A 22,138-nucleotide genomic window follows, 5' to 3' on the forward strand; every position below is an offset into this window, starting at 1 on the left:
AGCATCATGCTTCTGTAGAACGTGCAAGACAGTTAAAGGGTGGGGAATGCCTCTCCAAAAAATGTGCTTGAATACAATGTGATATTCTCTCTTAATAATTACTGTATTAGAAATCATTATGAACTTATTTGAAAGATCAAACTAGACAAGTTTAGACTTTTTGTGCTATGTTTAGAAGATCTTATTCAGGAGAATATAACTCCAATTGCACAAATATTGGGACTTTTTTAAAACACTTGATGCAGCATCCCAACTTAGGAACTGAGGTCTTAAAAGTTCAAACATTTCTGCATAATAAAATCCACCTCTTCACCCTGAAAAGCCCTTTGTTTGCGAGTGAGGTCAAGTTCCTGTTATTGTTACAGTTACCAGAGGAGAGAAAGAAAGACCCTTCTGAGTACCCACGTCCACTTTCTCTCAAGTATTGACCATTCTTTTAACTCTGTAACCTTGGAGTGTTGATAGACTCAGATCTGACTTTCAGTAGCCACAGAAAAGTTGTCAATAAGACATCTTTTTACCAACTCAGAAACATCAACAGAATTAAAAGTTAAGTCTCCCATAAAGATCAGGAGAGAATCATCCATGCATTCATCTCCAGCAGACTGGGTTACTGTAATGGTCTTTTAACTGGACTTCCTAAAAAGAGCATTAAACATCAGAATGCTGCTGCTAGGACTAAAAGGTCTGAATACATCACACCAGTTTTAAAATCTTTACGACTTCCAGTCAATCACAGGATAGATTTCAAAACCCTGCTGATTGTTTATAAATCCCAGAATGGTTTAGGACCAGAATACATCTGTGATATGTTCAGAGAATATAAACCAAGCAGACCTCTTCGATCCAAAGACTCAGGTCAACTAGTCCAGACCAGAGTCCAGACTAAACATGGAGAAGCAGCATTAACTGTTACGGTGCAAACAAGTGGAAAAAACTGCCAGTGAAGATTAAATTTTCACCAAATGTAGAAACTTTTAAATCCAGGTTAGAACATTTCTTTTCTCATGTGCCTATGCATGACATCTGCACAGTAACTTTTCATTAATTCTGCTTTTAATTATTGTCATATAATTTATGATTTTATTGTAATTTTGCTAATACACGGTGATGCCTAAATGTCGATTTGACTCATCAATCTTATCAGATTACAGCTTAGTCTTCCTCACGTGGACAATTAGACGATAACGCAAAGTGCTCTGATTTTGTCTCTATGTAGGCGGAACAGTCCGCCACTAACACTCCCCTCCTTAGACCACCACCCATGGTCTGCTCTTATTGTTGCCATGCCGACAGGGACCCTAGCCCTTCTGGATGCTGCATTCATGTGTCTCAGTTTCGGATGCAAACTATATATATATATATATATATATATATATATATATATATATATATATATATATATATATATATATATATATATATATATATATATATATATATGTATATATATATATATATATATATATATATATATATGTGTGTGTGTGTGTGTGTGTGTGTGTGTGTGTGTGCGTGTGTGCGCGTGGATGCAATGTCAAACAACAATAAAACTGTGAGAGCTGAGAAAAGAAGACGCTGCTGCCATCTTGCGTTCATATTGCGACGTGCGCTCTCAGACTGACGCGCGTGCCCCAAGCTTGATGGAAATTGAAGTTGGAATGACTTCATCACTTCCTGGTTCGACTTTGACTGCGGATATTTTGTTTGTCTGGTAGCTAAGAAGTTTTTATCACCTCCAAGAGAACAACACGTAGAAAAACAGAAGGGATACAGAAAAGGGGTAAGTGTCATTTTACGTTCACTCCACCACTTTATAGAAAATTAGCATTTAGCTCATGTGAAGTGCAGAAGTTTTAATCAGAACTATTGGTTGAATGTAAGGTAAAAACCACGGCTTGGTATGAAATACGCTTCGACATATGTGTGTAACACAAAATCAATAAACCAGGATGTGTTGTGTTATTTATAAAAGAGGGATACGGTTTGTTTCAGAGTCGTTTCAAGAGCAGTTTGAGTGTTAAAGCTCAGCTAAAACTGACTGAAGCTGTTTGCATTTGTTTTTTTGTTTTACAACCCTTCAAATAAGATGAGTAACAGAAACAATTTCATGAGAACACCAAGTACATTTTCCTGCTTATGTCATTGTTTCACCCCAAACTTAAATAAGTTAAATGATTAGCTTCTATGATTGTAAATAGTTTTATTTTTATCAAAACTGTCATCATAGGTCAAATTGTTATTCTTTGGATTTTTTGTCACGTTCTACATGTTTTTTTTATACATTATTATTCTTTTGATAGATACAAATATGTTTGCATAGCTTTGAATAAGTGAAAGATTTCATTGTAATATTTCATGTCCATAACAGTACTTGACACTTTTTTAAAAAGTAATTTTGTTGTAATGAAAAGGGTGTGGTTAAAAGACTAAACAAACCTCTTCCAATGGAAAATCTTGAGTTTTATAATAAATAAAAAAAATAAAGCACCACTCTTGCTGCTATTAGAGGTGAATTTAACTGAATTGTTTCATTCAGTCCCTGATTTTACCATAATATAGCTAGTTAGCTGTGGTTTTCCTGAACAATGAAGCTTTAGGACAGCTCAAATTTTCAGATATTTACCTCTGCAGGCTCCAAATGGTCATCTTGTGGACACAGCAAGCGTTTTGTTAATGCTACAGTGTCTCCACACAGGTCTGTATGTATGTCTGTATTCGGACAAAACTGTCACAAGGACGGCATATTGGTTAACTAAAGGCTCCGGCTTTTCTCCAGTTTAGAGTCTACAAAATGTTACAGTGTGTTTAACTTGTTTTTTTACAACCACACTCTTCACTAACAGGCATTAACATATTATGGCAAGCCAGGGCGGCATCAGCCAGTGGAAACCTTGTGTGTTTTGTTTGGAGCGCTGCTTCAAGACCAAGCTTTTTGTGCTATTTGCAATCCTTGTAAAGTCCTCCCAAAATGACCACACTTTTCCTCACAGGGAACAACTGCATGCCCCAAAAAGAATCAGCTATTTCTTCTTTCATTAAACAGATTTATTTGCATTTAAAGACGAAACTTCCATCACTGAGTCCTTTGGTTTTGTTTGGTTGGATGTTTCTTTGGTCTCTTCTGTGTCCTTGTTCTTCATTAAAAAAAAAAAAAAAAGAAAAAGAAAAAAGCTAGGTGCCTATTCCCTTTTAGTCATCATCTGAGTAATCTCAAAAGAAATTCCTTCATTGCTATTCCTTAAGATTTATATCTCTTGCTAGTGTCTGATATGTAATATAAGACTATTAGTTTTCCTTCATAGCTTTTCAGTGTTGGTGCAAATGTGACTGTATTTATGTAGAAATTCACGGGAGTTTTCAAACTTCCAAGCGTTGTTGGAAATGTTTCGCTTCATTCATTTTGTTTACACAAACCAGTAACACACTTTCTTTCATTTAATGCTGTTTGTCCATTCTCTCCTCTTCAGATGTCCTTGATGGAGCATCATTCAGTTCGGCCTGTGACTGCAGTGGCCTGGACTTCCAACGCCAGCACCTGCCCCAAAGATTTTAGCCTGGTAGGAATGATACAAGTGTCATTAAGTGTCGATAGGTAAATGATTTACTTTTGGATTAATGCATTCTGACTCGTATATTCTCGTGAATTTTTCTCATGAACGAACTCCTCCCATAAATAAATTAAGCTTTTTTTCTGTATACTACCAATTTACAACAGTTGTCTGAAGGCACTTTCTAGACATATTGGATTCAAGTGGATATAATAATCGATTCAACAGAATATAGTGATCAACAGACACCACAACTTTTAGTCAGGGAGACCTACCTTTAGAGAAGAAGAGTAATGTGACCAAAGACAGGATAAATATTAATAGTACTGTTACTTGGACTAAAAGTAGAAATCAGAAATCATCGCTCTCAACTTTCTGCAGATCAACATCACCGAGGATGGATCATCAGCAAACTTCACTCGCAGTTTTGCGATAAAGTCTGGGTATTACCTCTGTTACAGCAAGGTAACGCAGAGAGACGTGTCCTTTGTTTAATTCATTATTATGTTTACATTACAAAAGTATTTATGTATGTTTGTCACCATCCCTTTGGATTTTATGCTCGTATCCTCTACAAATGATTGTGTTCTTCTGTCTAGGACCTGACAGGTGGCATGATATTGTCAGACATTCAGGTCATTTCAGAAAAAGACTCCATTCCTCACGGTTACTGCTATATTGCAGAACACCTTGAACCAAGTAAGACACATACATTTCCTAATTTTCCACAAGTTTCAGGATAATTTGTGTATTTATTGGATGTTGCTTGTTTTTTCTGCCTGATGGTTAAAAGTTTTTGTATTTGTGTGTCTTTCTGTGTTCAGAGGCCTCTGTTTCAAAGAAAAAGCGTGTGTGTGTACGTGTTGTCCCAGTGGGCAGTGTGGACACTGCTGTGTTGGATATCAAACTGACAAGTAAAAGCAAAATGATGTTGCAGCACTACACATGTGTTGGGTGAGTAGCACCTTTACCATACCTCTATGTTTGCTATTTTTGTTTATGTATGTTTGTTTGTACATATTTATTCAAACTACGATATACATTTTTTCTGATAGATCACCTAAATGCTAATCATAATGATGTTTTAAGTGCTTTATTGAAAATGAGATTATTAATCTGTCATTATATGTGTCTTTTACACAGTGACATCCATGGCTATGTGCTGTGGTGCAGGAAGGGGTATTTTTCTAACCCAGTACCCCAAGCCAAGCCCCGCAGAATCAGCCTGGACCTCCATAAACTTTCCTTGGATCAGCCAGCAGCTCCTCTTCCCCTCAGACCAAGGTAAAGCTCTTAAATCCTATTTCAAGATACCACTATCCCTTTTTGACCAGCAAGAAAATGCAGACAGGTGATGATTTCTTAAACCTCCGTTTTATCAGAACATTAAAATCTTCTTTTTGTTTCCGCAGCAACCCTCCTCCTCTGCCTCACAGCAGGCTAAGTCAGAGACGATGCAGCCTCAGTCGTAAGGACAACGAGGACAAACCTGCTGACAGCAGTTTTCAGGGAATTACAGGTACACTGATAACCCCCTTTTGCTCCATTGGTCTAAACAAAATAAAATTCAGTTAATTATCAATGTACTCACCGCTTCATGAAAAATTCATGGGTGATGTTGGAGCACTGATCTTGGGAAAGCCATGAACGATAAAAACAATTATAATGCAATAGAAGGCAAGACCTATATACATTAAAGTTAAATTAAATTTTGGATTTATCCAGGATGTAACGGTGCATAAAGTGAAATGTAATGCCAAAGTGATTGTGGGATCGTAGTTTCTGATATGTTTTGGAAACGTGATAACTTTTCTCATGATGAGCAGTGAGGGCGACTGTTCCTTTGTCTTTAAATGTTATCAATGATTTTAGCTCAGTTCATTGTTTTCAATGTTACTCTTCACTTTATGCGTGTGTTTGTGTGTCTCAATTTTTACATGAACGTACAAGAACTGACACCCCCCCCCCACACACACACTCACACACACACACACACACACACAATAAAAGCTTTAATCAGTTACATTTTTGGTGGATTTTCATTCAGCTGTTTGATTTTCTTTGTGTGTCCAGGTAGATGGTAACATATGCAGAATTTCCGTGAAAAAATCAGAAGATTAGTCTAATTAATATCTGCCATTTCCCATATGTCCATTCTGTTGTCACTGCAGCAGCTGGTTATATTCCTGGTTAAATTCCCATCATTACTTTTTACACAACACCAGCAGAAAACACCAACACCTGGCATGTGGGTCGTTGAAGGCTGCTGTCCTTTAAGGATTTTGATGTTTCCCTGCTCCAATCCACTTGATTCTGATTTAAATTGATCTTTTCAACAACTTGTTGTGAAGTTCTGACCGTCTGTTAACAAACCATTAATGTGAGTTAAGTGTGTTGGAGCAGGGAACCTGCAGGACAACGACCCTTGAGGGCCAGACTGGTCATCCCGAGCCAATATGTTTAACAGCCATCAGAATACTTCAAAAAAGCACAAGTCTCCCTCTATACATAACCATTACTATTATTATTGCATTATTATTATCTGCTTTATCCTTTTCTCTCTTTGTAGCTCTCGATGGAGTTCCTTTCAGCCTGCACCCGAATTATGATATCCAGGCAAATGGAACGGTATGGTTCATATTTTCAGCTCGCTAAAGTAACAGAGTAGAAAAATATCTTTAAACTATCTGACACATTTTACATTTCTAACATTGTTTTTTTTTTCATATTATGTCTGTATTACAATCAAGTATTTGTGTTTTTTTCTCTTATGTTCCTCTTAGACTCCTCAGCTAAACGCACAATTAAACAACATTCGTATAAAGTCTTTCAGAGACATTGAAAATGAAGTAAGTTCCCATCTGATCAGTGATTTCTGCTTCGAGATGTTTCTGCTTCCATAATGAAGTATCACTCCTTTTGTTTGGGGGGTTTTCAGTACAGCTACACGTTTGCTGTGGAGGAATCTGCTGCGAAGAGGACCAGACCTTCAATCCAGTCAGGAGACGACGCCTCAGCTCAGTGATCTTTGCATTTTTTTCAAAACAAAAACAAGTTTCTGTTTTTTTTTATTCGGTTCAAAGGGGGCTGCTGAGATAACAGATCAAGTCAGGTGCAAATGAAGGACGACTGGGCTGAAATGTAGATTCATATTATGAAGTTGCCAGTTAAGAGATGAGTTCATCTACCACATTTAAGTCATATGTTAAGTTTGTTGCCACAAAAAAGGATTTTGAATCCTAAAAATGTCCTATTTACAAAAGAAAATATGTTTGAAAAACATTACATTTAAAGATGTGGCAAATCTCAGGATCTCAAAAGTACTGCTTTAAACCAATCTGCAACTTTAAGCCAAATGACTTTCCCTTCACTTTCTTCATCTTCTACTCGTTAAAAATAAAGATGCACTTTTCTACTTTAGATTTTTTTCTTCATGTTCCTTTGTATGTTTCCTATATATATGTTACACAACTTTATTAATTTAGACTAGTAAGTGTTGAGCACTTCTCTAACATCCATGTAACATCCTATACTATATATTTGATTTGTTCATCATGATGTTGTAGTTACATAAAACATAATCTGTAAGTATAAAAGACCTGTGGTTTAATGATGAGTTTATAACACTTCTAATACTAAATGTCATATATTAAGTTGGATAGAAGGAAGAGAAAAGTTGTACTTTTTTGTTTAGGATAATTTAAGATGTGTAATATTGATGGGGAAATCTTTATTTCTTCCATTTTTTTTAAATGTAAGGACCAAATATGTATCATTGTTAAACTGTAGTTTTTATTATCTTTACTCTAAACTGTTATTGCATGGAAGAATAAAAGCAAAGAAACAGCAATTTGGATGTGTTTTTTTTTTCCCTTGTTTTCTGCACAATGCAAAAAATGTCCTGCATTTTTACATTTTAAAAACACAACTTGTTAAAAAAAATTCTGCATGAAAGTGTGATTTTGTGAATTGAGCCATAATGCAAATTAGATAAACCGTGCGGGATATGGTGTTTTTGATGGTATATTTTCATTGGAGGGACTATATATAATGGTACAATGGTGGCATCTGCTGTAAGCTGAAGCATTTGAGGACTTTGCTTTACATTACAAATCAGCCTTGCAGATAAAAATGTCATTTTTTAAAATTTATTTAAAATTTAATCTAATTTGTATAACACATTTAAATACTACGCAAATTAATGTTTTCCCACTAGCAACTAATTGTTTTAATTAAAAATAAACCTATAAGTGACCAAACTTCATAGCAATCCATTAAAACCTTTAAAATGGTTTTAACTTATAGCTATATCCAATTAAAAAAATGGTTTTGCATAATGCATGAATTATCATTTCCTGGGTTTTCAAGTTAATAAAAAGCACTTTAAAACCGACTGAATCAGTTGTACTTTTAACCATTGGACTTTGACACAGTTTTGAAAGGATCTGTAGTTTCTTATAGATCTGAAAGTTTAATTTAAATAAAGAATATTGTAAACATTTGAAAAAATAGTAAATATATCTCATATATTCATCAAAAAATACATCATCCTCAAGTTGCCAGATGACATTGCAGTGATATGATGCATCTATGGCAGAGAGAAGCACTCTAAAGGAGGGAAGGTGGCTGGTTTGGCATCAAAGCATACAGGTTACAACTTTACCTTCAACACAGCCAAATAAAGGAGATCATGGTGGACATGAAGAAGGAGTGCAAATCTCATTTTCCACTGTTCATCTGCAAGTTTTAAATACCTGATGTCCATATCACTTGGGACCTCACCTGCACACTTCACATCAGCACAGCTGGTCAAGAGGCTCACAGGTGGTTTTACCTCCTCTGGAGGCAGAGAAATTCTCAGCAATTTTAAAACAGCTGCACCATCAAGAGGCCACTTAAGCAGTTGCATCATCATCTGATACGACCGAATGCTCTTCCCTTTCACCAGAGCATTTATTACTATAGGACAGCCGACTCCATTTTGAAAAAGATGACCATCTCCAGCATGGACTGGTTACACTTCTACCTTCATCCAGGACTTCAAGGCATAGACTAAATCATAGACAGATTCCACCTCATCTATATTGTCCTATGACACACTATAGCAGGTGGGCCCAAAGTCGATCCTCGAGGGTTGCTGTCCTGCAGGTCTTGATGTATCCTTGTTCCCACACCACTGGCTCCCATTAAATGGATCCAACAGCCAATGAAGTTCTGCAGAATGACTGACTAGTTTGAGTCAGGTGTGTTGAAACTGGGATACTTTAAAAACGTAGGCTTGTGGCCCTCAAGGACCAAAGCTGGGCACCCCTGCATACTGTGTATTTTTCAGACATGTAACACATTTGCATTACATACACATTGTGCATCTATCATCTTATTTATTATTATCTATTGTTTGTTGTTTTCTTACCAGTTTGGACATACTGCATAATATGTATTTGCATTTATTATGTTAGACTTTCTTTTCAAATTACCTTTCTTTTTCTTTGTATTTTGTTTTACTGCTTTTTATCTTTTTTTCTTACTTTTTTCATTTACATTCAACACTCAGCAAAAAAGAAGAAATTATTTTATTGTGCAAAAAATATATTTCACTTTCTTTCATTTATATATATATATATATATATATATATATATATATATATATATATATATATATATATATATATGCACACACACACACACACACACACATAGTTTGTATTCTCGAGATAAAGAAATTATTCAGTGTTTTGTGTTTTCACAAGAAAACGGCCCTGTTATCTTAAGATCTTGTTTAAAAAATGAATAATATTCAACACACCCGCTCTCGGCTTTCTTGGGATTACAGTTAAAATAACATCTTTAAAATCATGCAAACAGCTGCAATTTAGGTTTCCTATGCAATTATGAAGAGAAAAGACAAACCGCAGCCGTGACGACGTCTGCCTGATTTCCTTTGCCTGTCCTGCTGACGGTTTTCGTGCAGGTCCGGTGCAGTTCTTGTGTTGTGATTAGTATTTGTTCACTGCTAATAAATTTTAGGACTAAAGTCACTGGTCTGTTTGTTCCGTTTTCCGGAAAACGAGCTCTGATTCCAACCAGCTGTTTCCCGCCTCGCACAGATCAGCTGCACACACACTCGTAGTAGGCGGAGGCTACATCCACGCACACACACACTGGAGGGAACCCCATCAGCTGTGGAAAGCAACACAGCTTGGATTTGCTTTTATTTTTCTTTATCGCTCCTTCTCAGATTAAACCCGAAAACGTGTTTATTATTCGTATCACCCTGGACTGCAGCTGCTGCTCAACCATAAAAACGAAGATCAGAATATTTTAGCGAAGAGGGAAGTGGGGAGGAAACAGAAAGCACGAACTACAGAAGGTGGCTTTGAAAGCATGGAATATTTCATGATGCCGACAGAGAAGATACCGTCCTTACAGCAGTTCAAGAAGACGGAGAAGGATGTAATTGGAGGTCTTTGCAGGTGTGTGACACAAGCTGGATATCTGTTATGGGGCGATACTGTTTGCACAATTGGTCATTCGTGTGGAAAAAGCATGTGTACATATGTGTATGTGGTAGTCTGACTTCATGTAGCATGCTAGCTGTTAGCTCCAGTGCCATATCCTGGCAGCTGAAGCGTGCTTGTAAAAAATGAGAGAGAAAACATGCCAATTGTCTGGCGCTTTAGAGCAACGATAATATACGTGCTTGATCGTCCAGTAGTTTTACACATGTCGTCTAAGTTATTTATTATAGTGTGTGCATTACGTTTTTAAATAATATTACTTAGAAATATGTAAATCTGCGAGGTGTGGAAGGGATACAGTCGGATCCAGATGGATACCAACCACGTGGTAGTTAACGTGTTCGCCGCCGTTTCGCAGTTACACAACAAATCACGTCTATAACATAGTTTCTCACACTACATCTTCCCTCCTTAAGAGTATAGTATAATATGTTTTTACACACGTAATAAATTACAATGTTTCGCGTCTTGGCGCTTGTTAGATGTATGCTGAAATCCTGCACCGCGCTACAGCCATCACTGGGTCATGTGCTAAAATTAGCTTAGCTAGGCTAACAAGTTACATATCACTGCGCACTTGTTTTCTCAATGAGTTCAATACAAACAGGATTCTTAAAACTCATTTCCATTAACTTGTTGAATTGCGCCAAAATGGCTCATGTGAGTTAGAGTGTACACAGTTGTGTATCTGTCTGGTAGAAGTCGGAAACAAAGCGCTAGCTCTATGCTAATGATGGCAAGCATTGTTCTCCGCGGTGCCAGGGGGGCCTGCTGCTGCTGCTGGCGGAGTCACATTTCAAAGCTGCAGCCGTCCAGACTGGCTGACGCGCCCCCTTTCGGTCATAATAAAAGCCCACTGGTCTTGGCAACAGCTGACAACAGCTGGTTTCATCTGCAAACCCCAACACCCACAAGTGTGAAGAACAGATGCGGTTGTTTTTCTGACCAGACACCTCAGATTTGTGTCAACAACAAGTGTATTTTGATGATCATCAATTAAATTTAATCCCCAAGGGCCTACAAGTTTGGCATATGGGAAATTTATTATGTGTAAAACTCTGCAACCAACATTTTTCTAGTTGTTAACTTGTTATGATGGCGTTAATGTAAGTGTAAAAAAAAGAAAGCTTTAATAAGATGTCTCTTAACGGTATTAGAGTTGAAGAAATGCATGTTTCATTCAGTTTTTATTATCAAGAATGGTTTTTAAAAAGAACAAAAACTGATAATGGGGAATTATTTTGAAAAGTAAACACCAAATATGTGTTTCCCTATAACATGAATTTAGCATTTATACATACTTTATGCTGTTGCAGGTAACACTGAGGCCTGGAGCCCGTATAAGCTATTAGATAAAACTGTGGGACAAAATTTCCTCATTGTATATATATTAAAAAAATCCACTTGTACTCATTTTAATTGGATGTACAAGTATCAAATCACTCTCAAAGTTGAGTAGTTTTATTTTAGAAGGTTAAATTAAGCCTTTAAATTTTCTACCACTTGAGACGCTTCTCCAAAATATATTTAATGCAACTTAAAGTTGTGAATGAATCTCTTGAAGAACAATTGAAAAGGTAAATTTAAACTTTAAAGTATGGCTTCTTACTCATCCGACGTTGAGGAAAACTATCATGGCCACGTGAGCGGCATCTTGTCTCTGACCTTTCGATTCAGTTGACTTCCCAGATCTGGTTCTTCAGGTTTGTTGTTGACATCCACAGCCTTAATGGTTCACATATGTTTTTCCCCCCCTTTGAGTAAATATGACACAAAGCTTTACCAGCATAACATCTGACATCATGGGGTAGCAGTGGGCAAAGGGGCACTGAGTTCAGCCAGACTCAAAGACCTCCTTGCAACTTGAATGGGGAATGTGAAGGGGTCCCACTAGTAGTCAGGAAAGCCGCATGTTGAAGGTCTGAAGTGTTATTGTTACAGGTTTTCATTTTTGTTTTCCATCATTGCAGCACAGCATTATTGTGAATTATGATTTTTGTTATTTATTTATTTATTTATTCTGTTTTTTGTTTCTTGAGTTAAATCAATCAAGTTAAAAAAAAATCCTCAAAAAATTGTTTTCTACAGGCCAGTTCTGACTTTCATTGTTTTACCAAACAAATGAATTAGTTCTTTGTCCAAACTCTCATTTCCCACAAGTTTAATAGGAATAAGCTGGATATTTTTTCTGCATAGTTAAGCTCACAAAAAGACAAACATGTCAGAACAATGACGTATCTTTGGCCCAGTTCCAAAGAAGGCTGAACTAAAAAAAAAACTTTATCTAGATCTAAATTACTTTGAACTTTGTTACTTCAGGGTATCCGGATGAACATCTTCCTCTTTGTGATTCCTTTCAGCCTGGCAAACATCCCCCTCAGTCCAGAGTCAGCCCAGGATCAGGAGAGACGAATCCGTCGTGAAATTGCCAACAGCAATGAACGCCGCCGTATGCAGAGCATCAACGCTGGATTTCAGTCTCTCAAAACACTCCTACCACACACAGACGGAGAGAAACTCAGCAAGGTGCTTTTTTCCCTCCTTTTTTTTCTATTAATGAGCACAGCATGGGTTTAAAAATTAATGATATAACTTTTCTGTGTGCGTCATCACTGCCAGGCTGCCATCCTGCAGCAAACAGCGGACTACATCTTCACTTTGGAGCAGGAAAAGACACAGCTTCTGGCACAGAACAACCAGCTCAAACGTTTCATCCAGGTAAGTGTATATGCCATGTATTCTCTGTAGATGAAAAATGTCAGGACATCGCTGGTTATTGTAGCTCTTGTTTTACAGATTCATTGCCATCCATGAGTGATTTATTTGTCACATTAGTTTGTGTGGCTCTCAAGCCTTCAGGTGAACATCATCTCAGCTAACTTCCTGAAAAAATGTTTTTGTGGCTATGTCTAATCTGCTGACTTCAGATTGTTTTAGTAGGGGAACCAATGCGGAATGAGCTCTAGGGATAGCATAGATTTTCTTGGTATAATTGTCAGTGAAACTATGACAATTGTACAGTTGTTATGCTGTTATTTTTAAAAGCAGCACATTAAAGACTGACAACAAAATATTTTATGCTCATAAGATATTTTAACAGCAAAACTGTCCAAACAAAAAAGCATTTGAGACTTTTGGTTTTTCTCATCCATATAATGTAACGTGGCGTAATCGCTGTTTAACCCGTCACATTGCGCTGCAATCTCGATGTCGTAAACATTTCGTTAGGTAAACATTAATGTAATTTTACCCAGTTAATTTGCATTTACTCCTGCTTTAGCACTGTAGCATACAAAGCTGGGCGTTATCCAGCAGGTGGTGAAACATTTTCAGTGTATTTCCTCCTTTCACTGCAGCTTGTTTATGGCTGGGTGAGCCATCCTCCACTATGACACCTTTTGTCATTTGTTTCCCCACATTTACATTACTAGGAAACATTAGAGTAATCTTTTTGGGGATGAGAAATCTTCCTCAGCCATACTGTTCCACATGGACTTGCTTCTTCAGCAACTCTTGTGGAACAGGAGGAAATAAACAAAGCAACAAAAGCTGCAACTTTGTTTTTATTTCATGTGCGAGTTGCGCTTATCTGCTTATATGATTCGCATATAATCTTTTGCGGAAAGTGACACTGTTGAGAGATCTTTACAGTTAATTAATCATAGGATTTAACACCATGAGTAATTGTAAAATCAAGCAATTATGGCATTCCTTAATAATTACATAAAAACATCACAGATTGCTGATTGGTCAGGGAGAATCTTCACCTAATGGTATTTATGGAATTTAACACACATCCTGTTAAGTAGACACACTATAGTAAGGGTTTTGTGACAGTATTTCTGCAAATACTGCTTTACATCCAAGTTTATGGCCTTTTTTTTTCATGACAGGAATTTAGTAGCTCATCACCTAAAAGGAGGCGAGCGGAGGAGAAGGATGAAGGGATCGGGTCTCCAGACATGCTGGAGGAAGAGAAAGTTGAGGAGCTGAGAAGAGAAATGTTAGAGCTGCGGCAGCAACTGGACAAGGAGCGCTCAGCTCGCATGCAGCTGGAGGAGCAGGTGAGGTCTGATTGCTATCCAAATATTTGTTGTAGTGGCGCAGGTGACGTGATGGTCCGATCACTCAATTCATCTGAAGTCAGATCAATAGAAAAAGAGCTATTTGGTTAATGTGGACTATCACTGTCCACATCTTGAGGCTGTTATAGGATCTTCTGAGATTTGAAGCACAGACATACCATACGTTTTGTGGTGCTGACACGTTTATCAGTAAATCTGTCAGTTCCTGATTAGCCCACATCCTGGATCTGCCTGAACACCAGACTAAGACTGAACAGGTGTTGAAGACAAACAGAAACTAAAACAAGCAGTTAAAGTGGTTTGCAGACATGGGGGGAGCATGTGTTTAATATTTCCACAGAGTCTCAGTAGAGTCTGGGATAACTTTATAATGTCTAATTAAATGTATGTTAATGTCAGCAATGTATTTAAGCAATGCAACATTTTGTGCATGTCTTTTATTCCGAGGTTGTGATTTAAAGAGGTGAAAAAGGTTTTCAAAAAAAGTCCCTCCATTTATAGAATACAAATAAGAGCATTTACACCTAAATACATGGTCATTAATGGCATGTGTGTTTTATTTAAAATAAGCCTGCATCTGTTGCTTGATGTAGCTTAAAGTTGCACTGTCTAATTTTCTGACCTTTTAAAACTCTGCATTTATGATTTGTGATAGAACATTTTAATTTATGAAGTATATTTATCGAGTAGATGCTGCCCAGCAGCATCCCCACGCTGAAAAACAACTTCCCAACTTTTGTTTCTGGGATGTGACGTTTCAGCTGAGTTTTGCATTACAAACCACATCACCAGCTAATAAGCGGTATAAACACACTGGCCATTCTGAACGCATACAGTAACTTACAAAAGTATTCATACCACGTGAACTTTTCCACATTTTCATGCATTACATGCCACAAACATTAATATATTGAAATTTTATTTGGAAAAACCAACACAAAGTGTCACACAGTTTTGAAGTACAATGAAAATTACACAATTATATATTTTTTTTTACAAATAAAAAACTGAGAAGTGCAGTGTATAAAAGTATTCAGCCCCCTTTTCTCTGAGTGCAACCAATTGCCTACTGAAGTTGCCTGATGACTGTTGAATAATTGGATGTTGGCCTTTTGACTAAATAGAGTATACCTCTGTGTAATCTAATCTCAGTACAAATACAGCTGTTCTTTGACGGCCTCAGACATTTGTTAAGAGGATGTTGGGGAGCAAACAGACTACCAAGTCCAAGGAACACACCAGACAGGTCAGAGATAAATATGTGAAGAAGTTTAAAGCAGGGTTAGGCTATAAAAAATTTCCTAAGCTTCGAACATTTCACGGAGCACTGTTCGATCCATTATCCAGACATGGAAAGAGTACGCCACAACTGCAAACCTACCAAGACTATGCAGTCCACTTAAACTTACAGGCCGAACAAGGAGAGCACTGACAATAGATGCAGCCAAGAGGCTCATGGTGACTCTGGACGAACTGCAGAGATCCACAGCTCAGGTGAGGATATCTGTCCATAGGACAACTATTGGTCATGCACTCCACATACCTGGCCTTTATGGAAGAGTGGCAAGAAGAAAGCCATTGTTAAAAGAAAACCATAAGATGTACCGTTTGCAGTTTGCCAGAAGCCATGTGGGGGACGCAGCAAACATGTGGAAGAAGGTGCTCTGGTCAGACCAAAATTGAACCTTTTGGCCTAAATGCAAAACGTTATGTGTGGCAGAAACCTAACGCTGCACATCACCCTGAACACACCATCCCCACTGTCAAACATGGTGGTAGTAGCATTATGCTTTGGGGATGCTTCTCTTCAGAACGGACAGGGAAGTTGGTCAGAGTTGATGGCAAGAGGGATGGAGTCAAATACAGGACAATCTTAGGAGAAAACCTGTTTGCAAAAGACTTGTGACTGGGATGGAGGTTCACCATCCAACAGGACAACGACCCTAAATATGAAGCCAGTGATACAATGGAATGGTTTAAACCAAAACATATTCATGTGTTAGAATGGCCCAGTCAAAGTCCAGACCCAAATCCCATCAAGAATCTGTGGCAAGATCTGATCTGACTGAGCTCGAGCTGTTTTGCAAAGAAGAACGGGCAAATATCTCAGTCTCTAGATGCGCAGTGCTGGTAGACCCCAAAAGCAGCTGTAATTGCAGCAAAAGGCAGTTCCACAAAGTATTGTCTCAGGGGGCTGAACACTTTTGCACAGTGCACTTTTCAGTGTTTTATTTGTGAAAAAAAAAAACCTATGTAATTTTCATTGTACTACACAACCGTGTGACATTTTATGGTGGTCTTTCACATAAAATATATTTATGTTTGTGGCGTGTAATGTGTCAAAAAGGTGGAAAAGTTGAAGGGGGAATAAATACTTTTGCAAGCCACTGTATTTAGCAAGGAAACACAAGAACGCATCACTAGAGGAAGAGAGGAATGGAAAGAGACAATACATAAGTCAACATAGGACTGACTGGATAGAGAGGTAGGTAGAATGGTATAGGTAGGATGCAAGATGTCGTTAGTGGGCGCTGCACGGAGAAAATCTGCCAAAGTTCCGTCTCCAACACGCCTGTGTTCCACATGTGTTGCTGTAGGTGCGCTCTCTGGACACCCAGCTGCATCCAGAGCGTCTGAAGGTGATCACCCAGCAGCTGGAGGAGGAGCAGGCGCTTATCCAGAGCCAGACGCTGCTACGGTTACAGCAGATCCAAGCGGCTGACAGACAAACACACAGTCCACAGGTCAGAAACATGCAGTATGTTTACTTCTGCTTTCACTGTCAGGACTCCGATGTGCAGCCTTTTACTGCGAGGAATTCATCGGACATATTTTGCTGGTCACACTAAAATGCTTAACATTTAGGTAGTTTTCACACCTAATAGTGTGCTAGGCTCCATGCCTACATTCAGCTGGTTGATGTTTGCTTTCAGACTGAACGGAGTGAAGGAAACCAAACCTTTTGAATAACGTTTTCTCCTCCTTGTCTGGGGTAACACTGCACAAAAATTACAGAAGGAGAAGATAAATTATGAAGATACATTTCCATCTGCTGATTAATGCAGTGGAGCATCTTTTTACTACATAAATTGTTGGGTGGGGGCTGGAGATTAGATCCTCCCTAAGTTGAGGAGTTTAAGTATTTTGGTATCTTGTTCAGGAGTGAAGGGAAGAGCAGCGGTAGATTGACAGATGGATTAGTGCGGCATTTGCAGTGATGTGGTGTTTAGCTTAAGGGAGAGTTTCTTGATTTACTGGTCAGCCTACATTCCAACCCTCACCTATGGCCACGAGCTGTGGGGATTGACGGAAAGAACGCAAAGTTGTTCTCACTGCTGGTTGAGGCAGTCGTTTCAGGAGGTTGCCAGATAATTGTGAAAATTACATATACTATATTTATCGAATAAATTTGGGATTTTTTATTAGAGCTGTCAACAATAAACCATTAATGCAGAGATAAATCAGTGAAATTAGAAACCTTAATTTGATTAATTTCATTAAAATTAAAAGGCACCATTTTCTGTCATTAAAAATAATATTTTTGTAAGAATGAGATCAGTAATTAGATAAACTTAGCATATGTAGTTGCTAGGCAACACAGGACTGGCGCACTATGGGTAATTCTCTTACACTCGGTACGCCGTCTCATTTCACTAATGGTAAGCTCACTTTGGAGTAGCAGACTACGTAGAACACCAAGTAGCCTACACAGTCTTCATACTTCGAAGTGTGCACACCCTGAATTGGGACACAGCTGCTGGGTCATCTTTTTCCTCTTCCTTTTCTTCTTCCTTTTCATTCCATCCATCAGATGGAAGGATTTTTAACAACCATGGCAAAGTAAAAGGCGCATAGAAGTGCGAGGGCAGCGAGGTATGACAGCGTTTAGAACAGACGTCGCCATTTACGGGACATAAATGAACCTTAAGATCTCTGTTTTCAGGAAGGTCAGGGTTCACTTCTTTGCACATTGGAGTTTGGCCATATATTTGTACTTCTCCAAACAAAAACAGATTTTCCATGCAAAAAAACAAAAGAATTTGTGTGAATGCACCTTTAGTTGGTGTTCTTGTTGTTGTGGAGCTACACACATGGTGGAAGAAAATGTTAGGTGCACTGGTGTAATCGGTGCAAGCTGTAGGTCTTGAATATGTTGTTTGTTCTCCAGGTGCTGATTCCTGCTTCCACCCACCACCCCACGGTCATCGTCCCGGCACCAACACTAACCCCACTTCACCATGTCACCGTGGTGACCATGAGCCCATCTGCCCACACCAGCACCGTGTCCACTTCCAGACAGAACCTGGACACCATCGTGCAGGTTTGAGCTTGTTTTTTCTTCTCTGCAGAGAATCCTTGTTGCATCGTCATTCAGACATGATCTGATCATTCCGATATTAAAATAGTTTTGTCTCTGCGCTGCAGGCCATCCAGCACATTGAGCGCACTCAGGAAAGGAAAGTCAGCACCGAGGAAGAGCAAAGAAGAGCCGTCATCGTCAGCCCCAACCACGTCGCTATGGACACCGCCTGCTCAGACACTGACACAGACACAGAGGGAGAGGACTGTTCGATGAACTGATCCACTCCATAAACATGCGCTTTGTACACATGCTCTCTCTCAAACACACACACATACGTGCAAACACTTAAAATACCTACTCACTGTAAGATTCCCTCCAGGAGCTTGACTACTTTTATAAAAGAAAACAAAAGAAAAAAATATTTCTTTGGCATTATCAAAAATCTTAAACCCAGTAGTTAAGCTCTGTCAGTCTTGTACTGTAAATTCTCTGAATATTGAAAGCATAGGATGTTCAGCGTGCAGGGGAGGCCCGGTGAGATTTCTAGAGTGTGTTTTTCAATGTCCGAGACAGTCTTTGGCTGCTTGAAAAATGAAAGGGCCTTCTCATGTAAAAAAAAAGCTTTCATCTGTCACCCCTGTGTGTTTATGTGTACCAACATGGCCCATCATTACTGGCACACCGACAGTATTACTACAAGTTAACAGAGTCAGTATCTCAGAGAGTTGAATGTAAAAAATACAACAAGCAAGCAGCTCTTTACTCTGACGTGAGATATGGAGCTTTTTGTTTTTATTTGTTCCTGTATCTCGTTTCCAGGGTCTCTAAAACCCAACTTTAATCTACAACTGAAGCCATTTCTAAATTTTGGGGGGAAAAAAAAACATTAAAAAAAAAAAATCACCAATTTGCAAATTTGAAAATGCACGTTGAATGAAATCATTTCTGATTTACTTGAAAAAGAATAGCTGTGTTTGATAGCTAAATAAGCCCTTGAAAATAAGCTGAACAATGTATCATTGGTGGTATTTCGGTTTTTAAAGTTTATGTTGGCATTTGCTTTGTGTCAGGGTTACTCAGTGCTGAAGGTTAAAAAGATGTCATTAGCCATTTGGAGGTTTGTCACACAAAGCTGTCTGAAATTCAGTTTTAAGCAGCTGTCCTTAACACTTAACACCCATCTCGGTGCACTAGTAGTCGTTCTTACTACCTGAAGGGGGAAAAAAAGCAAACTTTTAGCAGCTTTGGGTAAATGGCAGGTGTTGCTGTACAATCTACGAGACAATTAGACTAAATCAGATTCTTCATAGTTTGGCTGATGTAGAAAATCTGAACCGGATTTGGATTATTTAGGTTTCTGGTGCTCCTCCAAAGACCTGAAACAACCATCTGGTCTTGGTTTGTCGATTTCAGCGGCTATGCACTAACGTTGGTATTTATGCAATTCCAACTTCTGTATTTTTGTTGGCATCGTTTGTAAGAGGAGAAGTTCTCTATGCACCATTAATAGGTGTGTACGTTACACCTACAGAATAAGTATGAAACTTGACATGCTCATATCAAAGAATGTAGTGTCTATTCGCATGGTGCTTTTTTTTTTTTCTTTTTCTTTTTTTTTTTTTTTTTTTTGTCAACGTGGTGCTCTGCTGGTGAGCTGAGGCCAAAACCCTTCATGTAACTTCAGTTCGTCACGTTTCTTCAGAGTACCTGACTTTTTTAAAAAAGAAAAAGGTTTGTTCATAAGTGATATTTGTGATTATATTTGTATAAAAGACAAGTCAGAGGAGAAGTTGCATTTATTCTCACACAAAATTACGCAGCACTTTCACCCGAATTAGAAAAGAAAACAGGAATAGTTAGAGCATTGGCAGCTTTAGTTGGATAACTGATGGCTCGGTGGACGTTTTCAGTGTCAGGTGAAAGTGAAACTACACTGAAAAGCTCTGAAGTTAATCACAGATGTGTCCCTCTCCTCTTATTTTCAGTTGTTTTTTTTCCTGAAGCTGTCCACATCATGTTGCTCTGCTTATATTTCTCTTGGGAATTTGACTGGAAACCCCTGCCACGAGCCTCCCTCCTGTCATACTAGATTTAATTTGCTGACTTGATGCTGTAAACATTCCTTTTTTTGGATTTTTATGAGTCTTTTGATGTCCTGTATGATCTGTCGCCAACTGAAATCATATTACTAATCACAGTTTTCTCTCCTCTGATGTAGCTTTTGGGTTTTACATCTGGTTCATTTTGTCTTTTTTTTTTAATACTGACCACATGACAGATGTGTTTAGTAACACTGTCTTGTGTGAGATGTGTGATGGACACTATTCACTCACTCGGTTGGTCAGAGTGGTATTTTCAAACCAAACAAGGGGTGGGGGGTCATTTTGTTGTGAAGCTTGGTTAAAAGGTTTGGTGTTGCTGACTATTGTTGAGCCACAACCTGGATTTCAGGCGTGGTTTGGATATCGGTTGGAGAAGCACTTCAGCCTTGAATGTTTCTGTACTTGTGTTGGCAGCACTGCTGTCTTTTTGGTGGAGTTTTACATATGAAGCACTTGTTCTGTACTGCCTAAAGCAATGTGTTCTGTACTGCCTAAAGCAATGATGAGGAAGTTTTGTTTTGTTTTTTTTCTTTTTTTTTTTGCTGCCATTTTACTTTTTGTAAGCTCTTTGCTGTGACACAGTTTAACATCTGTCCATGGTGTTTTGCTCTTTTGTCTATCTGTGCTTTTTGTTCTGCTTTCCATTTTTTCAGTGACAACTTCTTTTTATATTTTGTGTGACTTTTTTTTTTCATCAGTCCAGGTTGATGAGAAGGTGTTATATTTTGTTTATATAAAAAAAACTTGGGTAAACAAGCCTTTGTGAAGATAAAAAAAAATAATAATAAAATTTGTACTTTTTTATGACACTTTGTCTCAGCTGTGATTGAAACTCTTTGTGTCCACCAGGGGGCGACAATGATGTATAGGAGACTACTCCAGCCTATTAAATTACTGACAAACACAAGCTTAGCTGGCTTGTTTTAATCACTTTTTTTGTATAATTGTAGTTTATAAGATCTTTGTAATTGTGAGAAGTCTATAGAAGGCACAGTAAATAAGTTTTAACAGATATGGAGCCATGAAGCTGCAGCGCCGTCACTTTAAAAGGCTCAAATTTGTTGCATTCTGCAGGGTTTATATGGTTGATCTTCATTTAGTCAATCATTTTCAAATGCTTGAAGCAAATGTTATTAAACAAGAAAGAAGAAACATGAAGAAAACCAACAAAATCCTTTATAAAACAAACACATTTTCTATTTTTCTTATTAGATGGTGTGTTTTGGTTTTTCATATAATTATATGGTCGTGAAAAATAATACATAAACAGTTTGTGTGCAAATTATGCTGAAATATCTATATCACATGTTAAATGCAGTAAAATACTGCAAATGTATCTATTTTGTCCTCATCTGTCTGCCCCAGCAGCTTCTAGGCAAGAGGCGGGAAACACCCTGGTCACCCGTCTATCACAAGGCCAACACAGTTAAACTCACAAGGAGAATTTAAAGATACCAGTTAACCTAACATGTTTTTGGGCTGTGGGAGGAAACCAGAATACCCATACATGCATGGAGGCATGGTTGGGGCATACCAACTGAGGTATGAACAAATACATTTCACAGACTGATTCTGTAAC

General features: G+C 38.1%; 2 protein-coding genes across 2 annotated transcripts; both read left to right on the top strand.

Annotated features, from left to right (window-relative positions):
- The first annotated feature begins 1,726 nt into the window (after positions 1 to 1,726).
- mvb12a (multivesicular body subunit 12A) lies at positions 1,727 to 6,966 on the top strand. The gene is made up of 10 exons (XM_079264595.1): positions 1,727 to 1,783; positions 3,471 to 3,560; positions 3,933 to 4,016; positions 4,151 to 4,250; positions 4,376 to 4,505; positions 4,695 to 4,835; positions 4,964 to 5,070; positions 6,121 to 6,179; positions 6,335 to 6,400; positions 6,490 to 6,966. Exons 2-10 carry the CDS (start codon positions 3,471 to 3,473, stop codon positions 6,574 to 6,576), a joined length of 864 nt encoding a protein of 287 aa, XP_079120721.1. The 5' UTR covers positions 1,727 to 1,783; the 3' UTR covers positions 6,577 to 6,966.
- Positions 6,967 to 9,905: 2,939 nt separating this feature from the next.
- Positions 9,906 to 18,735, top strand: LOC306774516 (transcription factor AP-4-like; the record flags this gene model as incomplete). The annotated part of the gene is made up of 7 exons (XM_079264594.1): positions 9,906 to 10,024; positions 12,430 to 12,595; positions 12,689 to 12,787; positions 13,963 to 14,133; positions 16,752 to 16,898; positions 18,323 to 18,475; positions 18,580 to 18,735. Exons 1-7 carry the CDS (start codon positions 9,936 to 9,938, stop codon positions 18,733 to 18,735), a joined length of 981 nt encoding a protein of 326 aa, XP_079120720.1. The 5' UTR covers positions 9,906 to 9,935.
- Between the last annotated feature and the right edge of the window lie 3,403 nt (positions 18,736 to 22,138).

The sequence above is a fragment of the Telmatherina bonti genome (genome assembly GCF_933228915.1).
Source record: "Telmatherina bonti genome assembly, chromosome: 3".
Taxonomy (NCBI): Eukaryota; Metazoa; Chordata; class Actinopteri; order Atheriniformes; family Telmatherinidae; genus Telmatherina; species Telmatherina bonti.

Excerpts from the sequence above, each read along its gene's own strand:
- mvb12a (XM_079264595.1), top strand. The coding sequence starts at position 3,471 with ATGTCCTTGATGGAGCATCATTCAGTTCGGCCTGTGACTGCAGTGGCC. Across the intron at positions 4,506-4,694 it reads CAGCACTACACATGTGTTGG|TGACATCCATGGCTATGTGC; the intron begins GTGAGTAGCACC and ends TCTTTTACACAG. Across the intron at positions 4,836-4,963 it reads CCTCTTCCCCTCAGACCAAG|CAACCCTCCTCCTCTGCCTC; the intron begins GTAAAGCTCTTA and ends TTGTTTCCGCAG.